Source organism: Xyrauchen texanus, chromosome 8 (genome assembly GCF_025860055.1).
Source record: "Xyrauchen texanus isolate HMW12.3.18 chromosome 8, RBS_HiC_50CHRs, whole genome shotgun sequence".
In the NCBI taxonomy this organism is placed as follows: Eukaryota; Metazoa; Chordata; class Actinopteri; order Cypriniformes; family Catostomidae; genus Xyrauchen; species Xyrauchen texanus.
In genome coordinates, this window is record NC_068283.1 from 35,637,636 (window position 1) to 35,660,528 (window position 22,893).

Genomic DNA, 22,893 nt, shown 5'->3' on the forward strand with positions numbered 1-22,893 from the left:
TGGCATTGTTCTTTGCTCCACCACAGGTACTCCAGAGTTTATGGCTCCTGAGATGTATGAGGAGAAGTATGATGAAGCTGTGGATGTTTATGCCTTTGGTATGTGCATCCTGGAGATGACCACGTCAGAGTACCCTTACTCGGAGTGCCAAAACGCTGCACAGATCTACCGCAAAGTCACCAGTGTAAGTCAATCCTGTATTATTTAGGCTGAGATACATGTCACAGCCCCGGGCTTGGCTCACAATGCTAGTTATGCACAGTCAAAACACCGCTTGGGACTCTTTTTGCATTTATTTAAAAAAAAAAAAGACGTGTGAATGTTTTCATGCAGAACTCATGCATTATAAACTTAAGGTCCTTTCCCACTGGTGGTACTAAAGCCCATTTTAGGTACTTTTCCCTGGACTAGTTCTTTTTGTCGCTTTCGCACCTAAGGAACTGTAGTTCCTTGAAGTCGTTTTAGGGTACAATTTTAGCTCATACTCCGGAGTAGATATTTTGGGGCATATAGGAACTGTGGGAGGTGCTGCAGCCTGTGATTGGACAAAAACCTGCTTTGAGAAAGGAGAGGAGCTCCATAGCCACCAATAGTAAACAAACTAGCTGCTAGCCTGATTCTGAGAGGGTTGTGCTAATTTTACAATTCCCTTAACAGAAATAACATATTATAAACAAATTAACCAAAGAAAATGTGTCATTTCGTCATTAAATCTAGGATATATCTATAGGGGTAGTTTTGCATGCCTGATACTGCGTGGTTAATTTGCATCAAGACACTTTTTTTTTAAGTGAATGAGTGAGTATTTCAGTAACTTATGTACAGTTAAACGTTACTTTAGCCACCTTGAAGGCAGCATGGAGCAGCTCACGAGCCTGGTTTAAACTGTAAGCTGAAAACTGTCTGAAAACTGGAAAATGCTGCATTCAGAGGCTGTATGAGGATGGATGAAGGTAGGATGAAATAGGCTGATCCAAAAACACTGTTGTTTAAACCATTAACTGATAAGGCAGCTGCCTACATTTTCCGATGCAGCCAAAGCTGCATATAAAACAGCTAAACAAACAAAAGTATAGCTCCGATCCTGGCGTCCTCCGTCAGTGTTGTTGATTTCGTTGGGTGTCCCGGTCCTTGGAAGAGTTCTGATCTTGAAAGTTACTAAGGGAAAAGTACCAGGACTGTAGGTGGGAAAGGGCTTTTAGTGCTTACTTGAACCAAATGTATGTAGATGAGTGAGGCTTGAGGCTTGTATGAGAGTTTGGGTGACTTATTTCACAACTATGGGACAATAAGCACAACACCCTTGAGATATAATTCCATTTAGGAAACGGCATTCTCCTCTGTCGCTCAGAACTCAACCCACTGGTTAACCCAACGATCCATCTTATTTCTAATAACAGCGCTGAAATCTGTTATTAATTCAATTATGCTTATATGTGCAGTGCACACTAACCACAATCTTGGGTGTGCATCAAGTTGGCACGATCATAATCTCTTCCATTATGCCTCTTCGCCTAAGGCCAATCAATGTGTTAATGAGTAGTGTAATATACAAGCAAAAACCACACAGTTAAACAGTTGTAGAACAACACTAGAAGCATTGTTGGATACAGAACCCCTTCTGGAGAGTTATAATTCTTGTGGGAAAACGGCCTGATTTTCCATTTCGTTCATCTTAAAACCACACACACTAAAGGACTGTAAGCTATTTTTCAGTTCCATTCCTTGATGCATTAAATGGCCAGCACATGTTGAGAAGTACATGTCACTGTACTTACATTACCATCTTATAATCTGTTCTCTTAAAGGGATAGTTCACCCAAAAATGAAAATTCTCTCATTTACTCAACCTCTTCCATCCCAAGTGTGTGCCTTTCTTCCTTCAGCAGAACACAAAAAATCTCAGCTTAGTAGGTTTTTAAAATGCAAGTGGATGATGATCCAACTTTTGAAGCTCTAAAAGTCACAGGCAGTCAGTATAAACGTCATCTATACAACTACAGTGGTTAAATTCATGTGGTTAATGACTTCTAAAGTGATACAAAGCTTCTGTACAGCATTCCTTCTACTCAGTTGTAAACAGCACTGCTCTTCTGGGTGTGTCGCACGTGCATGTTTACGCATACCACTGCTGAACGGAAATTATGATTTAGTGTTAAAAAATACTTAAAATATTTTCACACCAAAGTGATTTGAAGGCATTATTTTAACCACTGAAGTTGTGTAGATTATGTTTATACTGACTTTTTTTTTTTTTTTTTTTTTTTTTTTTAACTTTAAAGGTCTGATCACCAACCACTTAAATTTTAAGGACCTGATGAGATATTTTTCAATTTTTTTCTTCAAGTGTGTTCTGAAAGAATGAAAGTCACACATCTGGGATGGCATGAGGGTAGGGCTGGGTATTGTTAAAAAAAATTCAATATCGTTACTGGTTCCTAAACAATACTTTTTTCGATACTTTGAACAAACACCAGTATTACCGCTGGTTGGACGCTAGGTGGTACTATGGGGTAATTTTAATTAAGCAGGGTTAGGGTTAAGCCTACACAATAAAGCAAGACACCTTGATTTCAAACTTTGTAAATGTTTTATATGTATATTAAGGGGATTGAATCACATGTAAATGTCCTTAAAGCAAACCAACATGGGCTTAAAGTCTCAAAACGCTATTTTTATTTCATGGGGTCTTTAATACAATACTTTAATATAATATTTTTTACATACAAAAAGTATTATATAATGAATATATTTAAAGGGACCATGACACGAGGAATACAATTTTCCTTGATCTTTTGACAGATAAGAAGTGGTCATTGTACTGTAAAAACATACTGTAAGATTCAGAACTCAACTTTTCTTCCTCACTGCAAAAGAGCATTTGTTGAATTCAAGCTGCCAAAACAACCCATTCTCTTCTTCCTCCACATTGTGATGTCACACTGTGAAGACATTTGCATCTGACCACCGCCACAACAACACATCAATGCCTACTTTACCTTATCACTTCCATAGCCCTGCCCAGTAGTGGTGAGTAGTGAGATGGCAAGTAGAGAGCAGGTCAGTCAAGAGCAGAGAGCCAATCATAACAGTGGGTGTTTACTGTCAAGTCTTAAAGGAGAAGCAGCAGCAAAACCACGAGTTTTCTGACAGAAGGTCAAAATGAGGGTGGGAAAATGATCATGTTTTACAAATATATGGATAATTATTATTTTTTATTATAAGTGTACCTCAAGGAAAATTTTTAAATAAAAAAGGCATGTCATAACCCCTTTAATACAAATTTGTATACAAATTGTAATAAAATAAAGCTGACTTTCAAAAAGTACAGATTATGTAATGCCTAATGGGCCGTTCAAACCGATTTTTATTTTTTTTTTATTTTTAAATTGTTTATCTGAGATGGATGTTGTGTCACAAAGAAGTGCCATGTTTAGATGCAGTGTGAAGTTAAAAATAATTTCAACTTTTAAAAACACGTCTCAAGCATCTGAACTCTGTTATATTTTCTGGTCTGTGTGTAGTTTGTTTTTAGCGCATGAACATGGTCAATCTGAATGGCCTCTAATCCCCTCTTTAGAATAATGAAATACATTGGAAATGTGATTTCATAATGCATTTTCTTTTAGGTTGTTTATACATTTTAATACATTTTGAATATTAGAGACATTTAATTTCACACATACGTTGGCCTGTGCTCATTTCCTCTTTAATTCACTGATTCAAGGACATTATATCGTCTTGTTCTGCATCATAGTAAGATGTTTATGAAATTACAGCTATCCTTTCTTCAATCGGCATGTCCTTTGGTTGTGTTTTGTTCCTGTTTTCCCCTCATACATAAGTGTTATCCCAAGGTTAGGCCATATCAGATTCAGCTGATAAAAAAAGAGGAAGGAAAGAGTGAATTAGATGATTGCAGTCATTTGTGTGTTGCTACGCCTCTCTGACATGCCAAACAGACATCACCTTTCGTGCTGCTGTTCCTGGTATTGCAGAGCAGGTACTGTGTGACATGTGTAGCTCGGACTTTGAAGTGGACATGCAGAAATAGCGTGGTTGGCAAGAGAGGCCATTTCCATTTTCCAGAGCACTGAGCCATAAGGAAAAAGAGAGGCAGAAGATCTTTTCCAAAACCTACTGAACTGCCAACATTTTATGGCATCATGCTTCAAACGCAAAGGCTGTTCTGGACATTAGGCAGCAAAACTAAGGTACCTAGTTTTGGCCAAAATCTAAGGCAGTGTTGCTTGTTCCCTTTGCGGTTGAAGCATTACAGGTGCCACACTACAACAAAAAATATTTTTTTAATCAGTATTTTTGTCTTGCTTTCCATTTTAAGATATTAATATATTCTTAAATAAAGATAAATTGCCTTGAAAAACAAAATGATATGAGACATTAAAGGGATAGTTCACCCAAATATGAATATTCTGTCATCATTTACTCACCCTTATGACATTCCAGATATGTATTACTTTTTTCTTTAGCAGAACACAAGCAAAGATTTTAGAAGAATATTTCAGCTCTGTAGATTAATACAATATACCTTAATGGTGATCAGACCATTGTAGTTCCAAAAATCACTATGAAGTAATCCATAGACTCCATTGGTTAAATCCATATCTTCAGACGCAATATAATAGCGGTGAGTGAGAAATAAATCTTAATAAATAAATAAAACTTGAAGTCCCCTTTTTATTCTAAATCTCCACTTTCACTTTTACATCTGAATGTCACATGTGGTGTCTCTGTTTAGTTTCACTTTCACATTTGAAAGTGAAGATTTAGAGTCAAAAAAGGACTTAAATAGCGTTCTGTTTCTCACCCACACCTACTATATCACTTCTGAAGATATGGATTAAACCACTGGAGTCTAGTACAGTGTTGTGGCTAGAGGGACACAACGTCTCGTTCCCTCCATCAGGGAACGGAGGTTACGAAAGTAACCAAGACGTTCCCCTTCTATCACTCACTCGACGTTGAGTCGATGTAGTGACACTACGGGTCCCTATAGAAAAACACCACAACAGCTGAACTGTTTTACGTGAACTACTGATGCAGGTGCAAGCATGCTGCTGCGTGAGTAATAGCAGGTGCATCAGACTGCACGTAACCTCCCCCAATGCCCCAAAAGACGTCATGTAGTTCCCCACATCCCTGAGGGGGGGAAGCGACGTAACTAGCATGGGAGCAGGCTGCACCAGCTGCAGCCTTTTCTCTCTATGTTTTCTCTCCACAGAGTATTCGATTCGGCTGGGGCCATCTAACACTATCATACGCATTGGGGAAGGTGTTCTTTTCTAATCTTTTTCAGGAGACCACATCCTGCTCAAAAGGGGAGGTCAACATGTGGCAATATGACACATGGGTTCAGCAGCTGCACATGGAAGTGACTCTACAAACACAGCGACTGGGGCAGAGAGAGCTCTGCCAAAGGGAGACGCGGGTCCATCGACAGGGAGACTGTACCGCGGAATATACATCACAGGGGTTACCAGATGTCTGCTAGAGAGGTGCCATTGGCCAGTGCCTTGTAGAGAGTGCTCGAACCCGCAAGGGGGCGGGCACGGCCTGGACCTGGAAGGCCAATGAAATGGCGTCCACAATCCAGTGGACAAGCCTCTGTTTAGAGGCAGCGTTCCCTTTCCGCTGTCCACCAAAGCAGACAAAGAGCTGCTCAGAGTGTCTAAAGCTCTGCGTGCGATCCAAGTAGGTGTGCAAAGCACGCACCGGACACAGCAACGACAGGGCTGGGTCTGCCTCCTCCCGGGGCAGCGCTTGCTGGTTCACCACCTGATCCTTGAAGGTGGTCGTGGGAACCTTGGGCATATAGCATGGTCGGGGTCTCAGGATCACGTGAGAATCTGCCAGACCGAATGCCAGGCAAGAGTCGCTGACAGAGAACGCTTGCAGGTCCCCCACCCTCTTGATGGAGGTGAGCATAATCAGGAGGGGCGTCTTTAAGGAGAGGGCTTTCAGCTCGACTGACTGTAGCAGCTCAAATGGGGCTCTCCGAAGGCCCAAGAGGACCACAGAGAGATCCCATGAGGAGAAGAGGCATGGCCTGGGAGGATTCAGCCTGCGGGTGCCTCTGAGGAACCCAATGATCAGGTTGTGTTTCCCTGGCACCATCCACGTGTCGTGGTGTGCGGCTATAGAGGCTACGTATACCTTCAAGGTGGAGGGGGACAGCTGCCCCTCCAGCTTCTCCTGCAGGAAGGAAAGCACTGACCCTACTGCGCATCTCTGGGGGTCTTCAGCTCGGGAAGAACACCAATTCGCGAACAAACGCCACTTCAGGCTATAAAGATGCCTGGTAGAGGGAGCTCTGGCTTGAGTGATCATGTCTACGACTGCTGGTGGTAGGCCACTTAGATCTTCTGCGTCCCATCCAAGGGACAGACGTGGATGTTCCAGATGTCTGGGTGTGGGTGCCAGTTTGGGACTGAGAAAGAAGGTCCTTCCTAAGAGGAATCTGCCAGGGAGGTGCTGTTGCGAGGAGTGTGAGGTCTGGGGGGGCCACGAGGGTGATTTGTTCCTCATCCTCCCTGACTTTGCACAGGGTCTGTGCCAGACGGCTCACTGGGGGGGAATGCATAGTTGCGCATCCACCGGGGCCAGCTGTGTACCAGCGCGTCTGTCCCGAGAGAGGCTCCTGTCAGGGAATACCAGAGCAGAATGTTAGCTTCAGTCACTATTCACTATAATTCTATAGAAAAAAGATGCAATAAATGGGAATGGTGACTACGACTACTGTAACATAATAGCCATTTTAGTCTCTGCCTCACAGTCTCAAAGGGTTTCCTCAAAAGACTGATGACATAAAGAGGCGCCTTACCCATGAAGGATACATGACAAATCATTACAACTCTTATACCAAGCTTATCCCTTTCAACAATCTGGTTTGCAAGCCCAGGAAAAAGCCTACAAACAGAAACAGTTTTACGATGTGAGAACTCCAGGCCCACCCGCCCCCTTTACGCTGAATTGCACCTCTGTTTTGTATTTTCTGTTTACTTTTCCATCTCAACCTTTCAATGGGCCTATTATCTGAACGAGTAATGCCAAAGCTTTCTGGTTACGTCAACAAGTTCCTCTCTGTATTTTCTGGACAGCTCAGAACATGGCTGACGTTGCCACAAAAATGTTCTGTCCAGAAGCAACAGGGATCTAGTCTTTAACACATTTCGCAGTATGACATCGGCCTTGGTTGGAAGAATACGAAAGTTGCGTCATAACTCTGCTCCATTGGTATTTGTCCAAGTTTTGAACGATTATGTAATGAATTTGAAACTGTTTACAACATACTGTACATTTTAGTCATTTTAAGTGTTTAACATATCAACATAACCACAGTGAGGACATTTACATCAAATTAGACAGTTCTGAAGTGGTTGTAATGCTCTGAAAATGACCCACGTTTGAGCAAAATGTTGTGGTTTTCTCCTCGTTTGAGTTTAACAATGCAGTTTAGAGTGCCTCACATTCGCAGATCAAGAGCTTGACTTAATTTTGCTTTACCACTTAAGGGAGATGGGCTATAAAACTAATGTTTTGTGGATTTCAAAATTGGATTTTTATCATCTAAATGAAACTGCGGTGGTCCTTTTTGGAAAATAGTCATAAAAACTGTGCAGACTCTGCCATCTGTCCTTTTTCTCAACTGAACTTCTTTAAATACACAATATAAACTTCCAGGTGAAATGAACAATAGAGGTGCCACGACAACTGTGTATTATTCACTTTCACTCAAATCATGACTTTAATGGCTGATTATGACTTTATATATACTTATTTTTCTCTCTATTACTCAGACCCTGTTATTTTATGATATCAACACACTTATACTCTAATGCATCTTTTGAAAAACTTTACATTTTAATGCTTGTATTATAGACCACCTACATATATACACTTATTCCTAAATGAATAGCTTGTGCGGTAGCTCACCTCATAAAGTGTTGGACTTTGAATCAGAGGACCAGCCACGAAAATCCGAAAATGTGCTTTTTAATTTCGCTTCTGCATTTTAATACACTAATGGATAAACGATAGGCATTGATTAGGTAAAGAAGTCTTTTATAACATCTCATTTATATTTTAAAACACTATTGGTTTGGTTCAGGCAAAAGTTTTAGCTAAAATTCAATCTAAAACTTAATCTGGGAGTGGTGGTGGTGTAGTGCTCTAAGCACATAACTGGTAAACTGGTAATCAGAATGACGCTGGTTCAAGCCCACAGCCACCACCATTGTGTCCTTGAGCAAGGCACTAAAATCCAGGTTGCTCCAGGGGGATTGTCCCTGTAATAAGGGCTCTGTAAGTCGCTTTGGATAAGAGCATCTGCCAAATGCATAAATGTAAATGTAATCTGAATACGACACCATTTTACTCGCAGCTGGACATTTCACCGGAAACCTGCAGCCAAATGTGTATAATTTTGAACTGCAAAAATGTTGTCATGTTCATGTACATTTCATGAGTTCAGACTGGTTCTTTACTATAAATGCATTTTTTGTATTGTTTTTATACATCGAGGGACTATTTGACACTGCCGATAGCAACGTGATCACATGGGAAATCGGTGCTATCACATGTTCTGGTATCCTGACATCAACCTCATTCTGCTGAGTTTTTGACAAGCACCATCTCCCATCAGGTATTTGTGCTTCAGTTCAAGTGTGTTTACCTTTTCTTATGGCACTACTCCAGAGACATCTTTCCCTCTAAGATTACATTTTTATGCCACTGACATTCAGGTTTAGGGTTGGAGTTTGGGCTGGGGCTAGGGGCGTAAAAATAAATATTGTATTGTACAGTATTGTATCGTACGATACGATGCTCACGGTTCAATACCACATGTATCGTACAATATATAAACACATTATAGTGTAATTAAAACCAAGCAACGCAATGTTGAGAGCTGCGGAACAGTCTTCTCCCCAGAGAGGCAGTGCTAAGTGCTCACAGAGCAACAGATCTACAGTACATCAGCAAGCAGTTTGTAGCATCACAGCTTGTCGAATTTGCTAAACAATGGTGTCAAGTCCTGGTGCTACAGTACATCAAACATGTTATTTTATTTATGTCAACATCATCACTCAAATCGATGGATTTGCCAAGCAGAAACACAGCAGCAGCAAAGTTGCAACCCTCCCAGATGACACGGAGAATCGCATTGATCAAGATGCTCATAAGCAACAAAAACAAGCTTATTAAAAAATCTGACAATGTAAGAAACCTGCTATTACACAAGACTACAATAAATAACATTGAAATAAGTTACTTGCTCTCTGAGGGCTTTAAATCATTAAGGCATGATTTTCTACAAAGCTGCTTTGAAACCATGTGTATTGTGAAAAGTGTTATACAGATATAAATGACAAGTGTAGACAAACTATTTTTTCTCAAGAAAAACATGAACATTGTGAGCTCATATATGAGTTTTACTCATTACAATCAAACTAAATAAATGCAGTGCTGTTTATATGTTTGATAATGTCAGACATTGTTGTGTCATTTATGATTTAAAAGACATTAATGTTGAATCTTCAAATAAATTTGAGCAAAACATTTGTTGGCGCTGTTTTTTTTTTTTTATTGTATCGTGAGGCTTTGTATCATATCGGATCATAAAATGTGTGTATCGTTACATGCCTTGTTGGGGTGTATGGTTAATAAAGTATGTGTTCCTGTTGAATGCACTACATTTACAACTAAAAATACAATCCAATTCACAACTTAGTTTTGGCACCCCTCTCTAGGACACAGGGGCAGTGGTGGCTCAGCGGTTAAGGCTCTGGGTTACTGACCAGAAGGTCAGGGGTTCAAGCCCAACACCACCAAGACACCACTGTTGGGCCCTTGAGCAAGGCCCTTGACCCTATCTGCTCCAGGGGCGCCGTATCATGGCTGACCCTGCACTCTGACCCCAGCTTAGTTGGGATATGTGAAAAATAAATTATTTCAGCATGTATATGCAGAAATGTATGTGTAATGTGTGACAATTGATCAATTATTATTTATTTTGTATTATTTTCACCTGGAGCTCACACTTGCTGAAACATTCAATAACACTTCCATCTTCAGCTACCAGGGGCAGTGTTTTCTTCAGTAAGCATTTGCCGATTTCTGCAACAGAACTTTCAATCTACTGTCGCCAAATTCACAGTGAGATTAGTCTGTCGCTAGACCTTAACCCGTATTGAACCCAGAACATTCTTTTAATGTTTAGGTCTGTTAAAGGAAAGGGCTCCAATTTGATACTTTTGTTGCATGTAATGTTTCTTTTTCTAAAGCTTTCATACACCAAAAGCAGTCGAAATTTAGTTTTACATCACTTTTTTTTCTGTCTGCCTGACCTAAACAGACTGTTGGAGCTACTCTATATTTAATACTTCTATGTGTGTATTAGTTCTGTTTTGATTGGCTGTCCTCTTCACAAGTAAAATGAGTTAAAACGTCCCTGCCAAGTTATTAAAGATAAAATTTGTTCTGTGCAGCCTACATATAGTCTAATAGAGTCTGGAGCTTCTACGACAATTAAATACTGAAGCTCAAACCAGCAAGCCTGGTCTGCAATGTTTTAATATACTTCTGTTTTGTTTTTTTTTTCTCTCTCTGACTAACTTATATAATGTAATTCTGTTTTGAATGGTTTTAATGAATTGACAATAGATATGATCCAACTTCATTAATTTATTAATATTTATTGAACCTCTTTCAAGTCCCTGGAAATGCAACACTGTGTCAATAAAATGCATAAATGACAGTTTTTGTAATTTGCTCATACTTGTTAATACAGTAATCAAAGAAAGTCTGAGATTGGAGGAAATACAACAAGTGCTGTACTGTACTTTTCTAACAGGATTTCTGCCTAAGTTCTGGTGACTCCTTCCTGGTCTGTTTCATATCCACTAATCTCTTTGTGTAAATATAGGTAGATGTGTCTTTTTGTCATTCAGAGTGCTCTACACACACACACACCCATATTTAACAAACATGTACACACATTACCAGAACTGTTTTCTCCATTAGAGTGAAGGCTCACCTCTGGACTGATTTTTGTTCATGCCGTCCAAGTGATTGACATATTTGACATTTCCAGTATCTAAAAATAATCCTCCTCTTCTTTATCCTTTCTTCTCCCTCAACCAGTAGATTGCTGCAGCAGATGCATAACTATCCTTCCCCAGTAACACATGCATTTGATCTTTGACTTCTGAATTGGAAACATTTGGAATAATTTTTAAGAGATTTTTGAATTATTTCTCTCTTTTGTCCTTCAGGGTATGAAGCCAGACAGTTTTTACAAAGTAAAAGTCCCAGAACTGAAAGAGATAATTGAAGGATGTATCCGGATGAAGAAAGACGAAAGGTAACTTCAACATCTACAAAATCCTTCAACAAACCAAAAAAATCTGTAGGCCTACCCAAAGAACTGCAGGGGTGTGTATGTGTGCCAGCAGCCATCGTAATGTTTTAACACCTGCCAGACAGGTTTTTACTGTGTACACATTAAAATAACTATACCCAGATTCCAGTGCTTTTGACGTTTAAACAATACACCATGAAGGCTTCAAAACGGAGAGCCCTGCACATCACAATTTTTGTTACAAAGCTGCAATGGTTATTTTTGTTTTCGCCCTGCACTGATCAGGTGACACATGGTTACAGAATTAACAATGTCAAAGACACTAACCCGAACACTTTTTCAGATGTTGTCATGTTATGGCTCATGAGCACGCATCCCTGGCCATTTTATATGACCTCTGTCGTGTTACAGGGCCTTTGGGCACTTGTCAGCCTGACTTCCAAGTAAACACGCAACATATGACACAAAGTGATAAAACTCAATTAAAGCTGTCTATTCTATGTACATCTATGTTTTTGTCCTAATGCGACGTGAAACATCTAATGTACAGTAGATTTTGCCCAGTACTGTATTTCTACAGTATATATCTATCAGTGGGTACGGAAAGTATTCAGACCCCCTTAAAATTTTCACTCTTTGTTATATTGCAGCCATTTGCTAAAATCATTTAAGTTAATTTTTTTTCCTCATTATTGTACACACAGCACCCCATATTGACAGAAAAACACAGAATTGTTGACATTTTTGCACATTTATTAAAAAAGAAAAACTGATATCACATGGTCCTAAGTATTCAGACCCTTTGCTCTGACACTCATATATTTAACTCAGGTGCTGTCCATTTCTTCTGATCATCCTTGAGATGGTTCTACACCTTCAATTTAGTCCAGCTGTGTTTGATTATACTGATTGGACTTGATTAGGAAAGCCACACACCTGTCTATATAAGACCTTACAGCTCACAGTGCATGTCAGAGCAAATGAGAATCATGAGGTCAAAGGAACTGCCTGAAGAGCTCAGAGACAGAGTTGTGGCAAGGCACAGATCTGGCCAAGGTTACAAAAAATGTTTTGCTGCCCTTAAGGTTCATAAGAGCACAGTGGCCTCCCTAATCCTTAAATGGAAGACGTTTGGGACGACCAGAACCCTTCCTAGAGCTGGCCGTCCGGCCAAACTGAGCTATCGGGGGAGAAGAGCCTTGGTGAGAGAGGTAAAGAAGAACCCAAAGATCACTGTGGCTGAGCTCTAGAGATGCAGTCGGGAGATGGGAGAAAGTTGTAGTAAGTCAACCATCACTGCAGCCATCCACCAGTCGGGGCTTTATGGCAGAGTGGCCCGACGGAAGCCTCTCCTCAGTGCAAGACACATGAAAGCCCGCATGGAGTTTGCTAAAAAACACCTGAAGGACTCCAAGATGGTGATAAATAAGATTCTCTGGTCTGATGAGACCAAGATAGAACTTTTTGGCCTTAATTCTAAGCGGTATGTGTGGAGAAAACCAGGCACTGCTCATCACCTGTCCAATACAGTCTCAACAGTGAAGCATGGTGGTGGCAGCATCATGCTGTGGGGGTGTTTTTCAGCTGCAGGGACAGGACGACTGGTTGCAATCGAGGGAAAGATGAATGCGGCCAAGTACAGGGATATCCTGGACGAAAACCTTCTCCAGAGTGCTCTGGACCTCAGACTGGGCCGAAGGTTCACCTTATAACAAAACAATGACCCTAAGCACACCGCTAAAATAACGAAGGAGTGACTTCACAACAACTCCGTGACTGTTCTTGAATGGCCCAGCCAGAGCCCTGACTTAAACCCAATTGAGCATCTCTGGAGAGACCTGAAAATGGCTGTCCACCAACGTTTACCATCCAACCTGACAGACCTGGAGAGGATCTGCAAGGAGGAATGGCAGAGGATACCCAAATCCAGATGTGAAAAACTTGTTGCATCTTTCCCAAAAAGACTCATGGCTGTATTAAATCAAAAGGGTGCTTCTACTAAATACTGTACAAAGGGTCTGAATACTTAGGACCATGTGATATTTCAGTTTTTCTTTTTTAATTAATGTGCAAAAATGTCAACAATTCTGTGTTTTCCTGTCAATATGGGGTGCTTTGTGTACAATAATGAGGAAAAAAAATGAACTTAAATGATTTTAGCAAATGGCTGCAATATAACAAAGAGTGAAAAATTTAAGGGGGTCTGAATACTTTCTGTACCCACTGTGTGTGTATAATATATATATATATATATATATATATATATATATATAAACACAGAGATCAGCCCTGCCTAATATTGTGTAGGACCCCTCGTGCCACCAAAACAGTGCCAACCCGCATCTCAGAATTACATTCTGACCTCTGTACATATATCATCTCAGAATGACATTCTGACCTCTGTACATATATCATCTCAGAATTACATTCTGACCTCTGTACATATATCATCTCAGAATGACATTCTGACCTCTGTACATATATCATCTCAGAATGACATTCTGACCTCTGTACATATATCATCTCAGAATTACATTCTGACCTCTGTACATATATTTTTCTCACCACAATTGTACAGAGCGGTTATCTGAGTGACCGTAGACTTAGACTGTCAGTTTGAAACAGTCTGGCCATTCTCTGTTGACCTCTCTCATCAACAAGTCATTTCCATCCATAGAACTGCCGCTCACTGGATGTTTTTTGTTTTTAGCACCATTCGGAGTAAATTCTAGAGACTGCTGTGGATGAAAATCCCAGGAGATCAGCAGTTACAGCGGCAGTGGCTCAGTTGGTAGAGCGGGTCGGCCACTAATCACAGGGTTGGTGGGTCGAATCCCGGCACTCACGACTCCACATGCCAAAGTGTCTTTGGGCAAGACACTGAACACGAAGTTGCTCCCAATGGCAGGCAAGCACCTTACAAAGCAGCTCTGCTGCCATTGGTGTGTGAATGGGTGAATGAGTCACAGTGTAAAGCGCTTTGAATACTGTTAAGGTTAAAAAGGTGTTATATAAGTGCAAAAAAAAAAAAAAAGAAACATACATGCCACAGACGAGATCACATTTTCCCCCATTCTGATGGTTGATATGAACATTGACTGAAGCTCCTGACCCGTATCTGTATTATTTAATGCACTGCACTGCTGCCGCACTATTGGCTAATTATATCATTGCATGGATGACTGTTGGTGCCAGATGGGCTGGTTTGAGTATTTCTGTAACTGCTGATCTCCTGGGATTTTCATGCACAACAGTCTCTAGAATTTACTCCGAATGGTGTCAAAAACAAAAAACATCCAGTGAGGGGCAGTTCTGCGGACGGAAATGTTTGTTGATGAGAGAGGTCAGTAGCCTGTTGTCATAACCCTATCCAATAGCTGGTTATTCTGATGATTAATAGTGTTTATTGAATTATCTTAATTTATAGTAAATGATAACATTCTTACTCTTAATCACATTTAAAACCTCAAAGTCCTTGTCTGACAGCAAATGTCCCCATGAGATAGGTACTGTATAGTCAATTTTTATTGCTTGGATTTTTTCTAAAGCCCCTGTAGATATAATCTCAACAAGATAAATATGAAGTAGCTTAAATTAAATTTCCAGTTAAAACACAGAGTTTGAATGTGATTATCTGTGTTTTATCTGTCCTCGTTATATTAGGTACACTATCCAGGACTTGTTAGAGCACACCTTCTTCCAAGAGAATAATGGCGTCCATGTCGAGCTGGCCGAGGAAGATGACATGGTGAAGTCTGGCCTTAAACTGTGGCTTCGAATGGACGACACAAAGAAGCTTCATGGCAAATACAAGGACAACAATGCTATTGAGTTCCTGTTCGAACTCTACAAGGACATCCCAGAGGAGGTAGCTCAGGAGATGGTGAGATAAGAGTTCTTGATTTATGTTCATAAATTATCCATTTTCAAATTCGTAGGCTAAAGGTGGAGTGTCGAATTTCTGCGCGACAACCAAACAAAACAGTACCAAAAAGAACTGCAAAAATGACTATTTTGGAACAAGTTTGAAACAGTCCACTATTAGTCTTTTATTGTAATGTCCGGGGTGAACTATCCCTTAAAAACTTCCATATCTTTCAGGTCATTCTTGGCTTTGTATGTGAAGCCGACTACAAGCTTGTGGCCAAAGCCATCCGTGACCGTGTCACCGCCATCATGCGCCAGCGAGAGAAGCTCCGTCGGCAGGCTGAAGAGGCCCAGAAGAGGCGTCAGGAGGAGGTGATTGAGGAGGAACCAGAACCCACTCCTGAAGCTGAACCTTCAGTTTCAACCCCATCAGCTCCCAAGCCTCCTGTAGAGATGCCCACATCCAAACCTACTCAAGCTCCGCCCACCATCACAGCGTCTGGCCCTGTTTCACTGCCTGCAAACAAATCTGTTGACTCTGGTTTCAATGCCAGCTTTGCCACTGAACCTGAAGAGCCAGATGCAGACCAGAGGCAGTATTTCAACATAAGTAATGCCAGCTACTCATCGGCAGCATGTGAGTTGTGTGTGTGTGTGTGTGTGTGTGTGTGTGTGTGTGTGTGTGTGTATGTATGTATACAGTATATTACACTGTTGGATGGAGTTGAACAGAGGTAGTTACTTTGAAACTGCAGCTTGCTGAGCTACAAGCTCATAATTTAAAGTTGTTCAACAACAGTCAAGCTACTCTTTTGAAAAAGTAATTTGTTTTCCTACAAGGTTCTAACAAAAATTTGTTTTCCATTTAAGTTACTTGAGGGGGCAATATCTATTCAAATTTACCTGTTGATAACACCCATGTTTTACAAAAAAATATATTTTTTAATGATTTAATGTAAATGATAATTACTTAAACTTGTAAAGACAAATGTCCTCTAAATACAGCAACAACAAAAAAGAGGTGACTTTCCAACACCCCATATGAGGGTGAGAACAGTTTAGGAAAGTACATTTGATTATGTACTTTCCTAAACTGGGGTTTGTCATAAAAATCACCAATGCAATAGAAATAGTTGCTTGTAACAGGAAAGGTCACACTGTTTGACCTTTGATCAGCTGTCACACATATGTAAGCTACGTTAGTAGCATCACTACTGTACTTTTAGTTAATTACTTCTCAACACGGTTATGTTGATACATATGAGTGTGCTCCAAGTATTTACAAAGGTGTATTGTCCGACTTGGCCATAAAAATGCATTAAGCGAGACAATCTTTGAGTCTGTGTTGTAAGTTTCCGAAATCCTATCTGCTGTTGATCTGTTGCCTCCATTACTTGCTGAAAGCCTTTTTTCCATGGCTTTATCCCACACATATTACTGTAGAGCCAACGCTACTAAATGAAACCCAAGACAGTGATTATTATACACACAGATACATGTTCTCACAGTTGTGTCTGTGTATGTGTGTTACATGATTTTCCAGTCAGTCACATGTTTCCAATGACCAACAAACCTTTTAAACCAATGTGATTTATTCATTAGTGGGCAAACAATAGGGCTACATACAGTACCTTTGTTACTGTACCATTTGTATGTACATTATGTTTATATTACATGCCAATTTAGAGGGGTTCATTTTGGTAAAAGCGCTAAACATCATCAGTTAGTATACTGTATGTCAGTGTAATGGTAAATCATCCAAGTATTTGAGTACTCTGGTTTGGGATGGGGTGTTGAAGTGAGTTCCCTTGGTGTGTTTTTTGGCTGGTGGCCCTTACATAAATCTAGAGTTCAGGTTTACCATAGACGTATTTGCAGTCGTGGCAAATTGTAATTTGTTGCCTAGGTTTGCTGCAGATTACCATGACCAGAGAAGAGCTGCAAACTTCTGGTAGCAATTTTCAGCATATTGTATTGTTATCTGCTAATTTACGGCATATTGACAGCCACTTTGTCGCAAATCTAACTTTTTTTAAAGTGGGTCTATGGAGACATGCATCAAACTGGCATTGCATGCTGGCATGCACGTTGCAGATGATGTGGAAGTGAAAAATAGCTTAACTTTTAAAAGGTGGACTCTGCATTCTGCTCCAATGCTGCCCCAGACTTGGAAGTCTTCGTTATAGTGTTGATGCAAGTTTCTTTAACTGATCATACTACAAGGTACCGCCAAAAATGCCACCGTAACAAATAGCAAATTAAATATCAATCACATATACTAAAAAGGAGGCCAAATTTGACACATTTGCATTAACCCTCCTATTGTCTTAAAAAAACTGCACCCCTCTTTTGTCTGTCATTTTTTTTACCCTTATTGAAAATCATTAAAAATGGCATACATTCTTGATTAGTGTACAACAGCACTAAACCTTAACGAAAATCTGTTTTATTGTGGTCCCAAAGTGTATAATGGTGTGTGTGTGTGTGTGTGTGTGTGTGTGTGTGTGTGTGTGTGTGTGTGTGTGTGTGTGTGTGTGTGTGTGTGTGTGTGTGTGTGTGTGTGTGTGTGTGTTTAAGCTAGAGAATAGAGCTGGGGGCAACATTTTAGATATTTTTAATTCATTTGTAGGTCAAATTTGATTCCTAGATGTACAAAAAGCTATTTAAAACTGTAAAAGACAATGGAATGAACAATTTGTTTAAATTGTCTTTTTTATTTTGTTTGATAGTCTTGACAAAGTCACAACGTTTGGTTCCAGTACCAAAATCTAGTCTGTATTTATTATGTATTCTTTACCTGTTCTCGATCAAAAATGACCTTTTTCACAGTTGGGGGTTAAAGTTCTTAATGGACATTCAATAAGTGTGCAATTTTTTGAAGTTATAACAGATTAAGTCATGCAACTACTGTGTTTTCAGGATCAGTCATTGCTGTTGTTTCTGTCCAAATATTTGAGTGCACATACCTAAGGGGTTATTCAGCCGAATGCATTCTTGCGTTGAAACGGCTAGGCACAGTGCAAGGAATAGAACAGAATGCAGATGTTTCGAGACGCATTTTATAAATAGAAGTTCTTTTCAATTGACATGGTCTTAAAACTGTGGCTCTCCAGAGCGAGATGTTGACAAAACAGCAGTCAACTATGTCTGTCTAGTGCATGTTTACATAGAAAAAATATTGCAAAACAGCACAGACAGATGCAAAAATGTGTTAGGTGTGAATGGCCCCTAATTTATCAGTCTAGTGTTAGAATTTAAAAAGAGAGCATGTATACATTTGATTTGAGAGATTTTTGTAATGGATAGGTTTAAATAAGTTTGCTAGCGGTTTTTAAAAACCATGTAATACCCTATAGATCGACAGTGTTTGTTGGGAGCATATATTGTGGCTACTTTGCAGCCTTGCTAGTTCACATATTAAATCTCTATTAATAGCTAGCTGCTCACTAACAAAATCTTCTTGTTTTATTTAATTGTGTTACCATGGCAGCTGATTGTGAGACGGATGGCTACCTCAGTTCCTCTGGGCTTCAGGAGTCTTCAGAGGGTCATACTCCTGTGGCAAGCCAACCCTCCACAGCTCCACAACCAACTAGTGTAATGCCAAATGCAGAAGCATTTGAAGCCCCACCCACTGAAGCACCTCCCAAATTGGCTGCACCAATCCCAGCTCTCCGTTTTCCATCGGTAGGTAGCAAATGTGCCAGGGGCAAAGAGGATGCTTAAAATGATGTGCAGTAATGATTTCTTTGTATTATTTAACACGTGCAACAAAAATAAGAAAAAAAAGGGAAAATGTTGGGATTTCAGACCATTAGACTGCAGAGATTACAGCGAAACTATTATATAAATGCACCAAATCTCTAAATGTGTATAATTTGTGAATTGTGCTCATTTGGATGAGATTTACTTTTAAATCATGATTTTCATTGCTAATCATTTTCCTTTGCCATTGGTCCTTCCATAGAGCATTGCTGTGTCCCAAAATGCAGACAGGACCCAGTCAGGAAATGCCAGTGGGTTTTCTTCTCCTGTTGATAGGTAATTTTATACCCTGTGTCATAAAGGCTCGAATTTGTTGCTGCTTCTCCATTAAGACTTGATAGTAAACACCCACAGTTATGATTGGCTCTCTGCTCTTGACTGATTGGCGCTCTATCCTTGCCATCTCACTGCTCACTGCTACTGTGTGAGGCTATGGAAGATGAGGTAAAGTAGGCATTGATATGTTGTTGTGGAGCTGGTCACATGCAAATGCTCAGTACAGGTTTACATAAAAATGTGGAGGAAGTTGAGAACTAGTCATTTTGGCAGCTTGGTTTCAACAAATGCTCTTTTTACAGTAAGAGGACATTTTGAGTTCTGAAACTTACAGTATGTATTTACAGTACAATGACCTCTTGTATGTTCAAATTTAAAGGAACATTAGATTTCTCATGTCATAACCCCTTTAAACCCCTTTTAAATTGAAATGTGTAATTGAATTGCCTCTAGATGCAACAAACGAAATTGCACAAATAATGAACACTCCTGCTGTCTGCCATTGGTTGAATAAACGCATAGTCCCGCCTCAAACGTACACCACTGGTTGAGCCAGTGTTTCTGTGTCGGTCTGTTCAGGATGCTCAAACAAAAAGAGCCATTTTTGATAGCTTCACAGAGCCACAGTGTTAATACTTTTAAAGGAAATCCTTTGAGGATTGGCTTACTTGTAGTCACACATATCACGCTAAGGTAGTATTTTAATGTCGAATAAATTACACACTTCACCTTTAAATAATATTTGAATTATTGGTCTGCATCTGTCCTCTGTGCAAAATTGGCTTTTGTTTTGATGTCAAGATATGAGCCCAGCTGTGAAAGTTATATCTTACTCACCAACTGACCAGCGTAGTGCCACGTGTACAGACAGTGGCCGCAGTGCTCCAGTCAAACGGTCCCTATCTTGTATGACTCATTCACTTACACACGTGCACACTCATATTCACACACACAGCTCAGTGGGAAGTGCATTAAATGTAATGATTTAGCTCAGGGAAGCAATTTACCATGAAGGCCATTTCTGTTGGAGGCCTGATGAAGGGAAAGCAAAGGTAGCATATGGTCTAATAGGTACACAAGTACATAATTGCATTATACTAAATTAGCTCAACCTGATTTAGAAGATCTATCCTCAAGTACTTAACCATTATGTGCTAATGGTAAATTGATAAATGGAAAGCTCTGTGAGGATCTGTTCTGTGAAGTTCAGAACATCACAAATAGCAATTTAACAGTGTACTAAACAATTTCGCCTCATTCGTATGTGGTGTTTCAGTGCAAAAATGGATTTTTACCTAATTTAGGTGGGTATTTTTCCAGACATGTGATCTAGTGAGCACACATTCTGAATTTAAAGAGCCAATTCAGGTGTTTAGATCACTGTGGTGGAGTGATGCTGAACAGTCTTTGTAAAGGATGCCTGATCGTGGGAGTCTGCTGCATCTTCCTCAACCTAGCTCTCAGAACCGGCCCGCAATATTGGGAATTGCAGCATGCAAATTACATTCGGAGTAGATTTTTGGGGGGGGGTGTTTGGACCGATTCCTTATTTTCATAATTTATTTCGTGAATGGGTGCTAAAACAACGCAGACACGTCTGCAGGCACAATTAATTCTTAGCAAATTCCTATCCATCTGTTTTAAACATATCATCATGTGACTGTTCCTCTCTGAACAGCTATGCCTCTGATGTCACCTCCGGCTTGAGTGACGGACACGAGGGCCTATCAGAGAGGGGTGGGAAAGGTCAGAGCAAACGCACAGGCACCAAACTGCTGAGGAAGAGGGCTCGCTCACGTCTACGCATCACTGAGGTGAGTCAATGTTCAGTTAACTATTCTTAACTGTACATCTGTGGTTCCAAACCTCTCAATCCATTGACACTGTGTCTGTTATCGGATTGTAGGACCTGCTCTCAAAATCAGATGAGGTTTTTTTGTTGTTGTTGTCGTTTTGTGAAGCTCTCCCATACAAATACCATCTTATCGTGCCTGTCTGTGTGTTTCCTCATATAGCTGTCTGATAAAGTGGACCGGGTGGTAGAGTGTCAGCTACAGACACACAACAGTAAGATGGTGACTTTTAAATTCGACCTGGATGGAGACAACCCAGAAGACATTGCTGCAGTGATGGTGAGCTACTGCAAAAAGTAACCAGGATTTCTGCATGAATTGGACATAACGTTTGATCTGCTCTTCAAAAAAGTGACAACAGTAAACAAACGCAGAATTCTTAAACATATAACACACAAACAATGTGTAAAACGGCTAATTTTCACAGAGCATGATTTTTCGGGGATCTGACTTTTCAACCTTAGTTGAAAGTCAGATCAACTCTTTATGACCAATTTATGTAGACATCCAGGTCAATTTAAAGGTTCATGTACTTTTCACCTGATAAAGATAGACCAAAGTACAAACTAAACAAAGCAAGTTAAGTTATATTATTGGTATAATATTGGTATTGGTATAAGGCTCCATTCTGGCTTGTTAGCTTTTTAGACATATTTTTAAGCTGCACATACCTCATAACCTGTTTTTGACTAATCCTTAAAAGGGTAATCATATAAAGGTACATCTGAAAATTAATTCACTGCTATCTTCCAACACATTGGGGCCCACATAATACATTTCCAAGTTGTTTTTCTCAAATATTTCGTTTATTTTCTATTTTATAGCTTGTAGAAATCATGCAAATAACATTGATAAGGTAGGAGACTTTGCCTTGAGGTCAGCTGCCATCTCAAATGCTGCCTTTTTTCTTTTAGATAAAGATTGTGATTATATACAAAGTCGCATGTCCTCAGCATTTGCAGGGACAAATATTTGACCAACTCACTCATTGCTCCTCTCCTTAGACTCTTAAATGCTTAGTTAAGGAAGTTTTAAACACACAGTGCATTCGCACATCACCATGTTTTCAATGAGTACTAAAAATAAGCCTTTTAGGTACATAATGAGTTTATCCTACCTGGAGAGAGGGAGGGATTCATCCACCGCATGAGGGACATCATTTGTCGGGCAGAGGCCCTGATGAGGAGAGAGCATTTGGGGCCAATCAGTCCAGGACACACCCCTCATCTGCCTTACCTGAGTAGAGCCGGATCACTGTCCGCCTCACAGGTGTGTATCAACTCTTCTCAAACACGTCAGCCTGTTGAATTCGTTCTCTAATCCTGAAGCATATGTTCTTTAAACAACAAGTGACTTAATGCTATTATCATTTTATCTGGTAAATTGGCAACTGAGCAGAGCACAGACATTGTGGGAAAGTTTAATTGTACTTACAGTAATTAACCGAAGTCAAGAGTGCAACAGTGTCCACTTACTTTTATTTATAGCCATATTGGCTCCGGAAGTGTTTTTCCCATGCTTTTTTTTCCCCATAGGGATTTACAATATCCTTTATAAAAGAGTTCTAAGCCATGAAACAAACCAACTAGCTCAGAGGCGTATCACAACTATTTGAAAATCGGAAAAAGACAAAGGTACAAGACTCTCTAATTATCATTTTATAGGTGGGAATGAACTACAATTCCATGAAGCATTACAAAGGACAATCAAGTAAAAAATGATGGGAAATATAAAACTGATTTTAACGAAGACTAA

General features: G+C 40.0%; 1 protein-coding gene across 1 annotated transcript in view; it reads left to right on the forward strand.

Moving 5' to 3' along the window:
- Positions 1 to 22,893, forward strand: part of LOC127648439 (serine/threonine-protein kinase WNK4-like) — a 74,909-nt gene that overhangs the window by 40,497 nt on the left and 11,519 nt on the right. Inside the window, exons 4-12 of the mRNA XM_052133114.1 lie at positions 27 to 184; positions 11,292 to 11,380; positions 15,041 to 15,260; positions 15,479 to 15,881; positions 18,735 to 18,931; positions 19,212 to 19,285; positions 20,964 to 21,099; positions 21,301 to 21,417; positions 22,234 to 22,407. Coding sequence (XP_051989074.1) covers positions 27 to 184; positions 11,292 to 11,380; positions 15,041 to 15,260; positions 15,479 to 15,881; positions 18,735 to 18,931; positions 19,212 to 19,285; positions 20,964 to 21,099; positions 21,301 to 21,417; positions 22,234 to 22,407 — 1,568 coding nt within the window. The remainder of the gene's footprint in view (positions 1 to 26; positions 185 to 11,291; positions 11,381 to 15,040; positions 15,261 to 15,478; positions 15,882 to 18,734; positions 18,932 to 19,211; positions 19,286 to 20,963; positions 21,100 to 21,300; positions 21,418 to 22,233; positions 22,408 to 22,893) is intronic.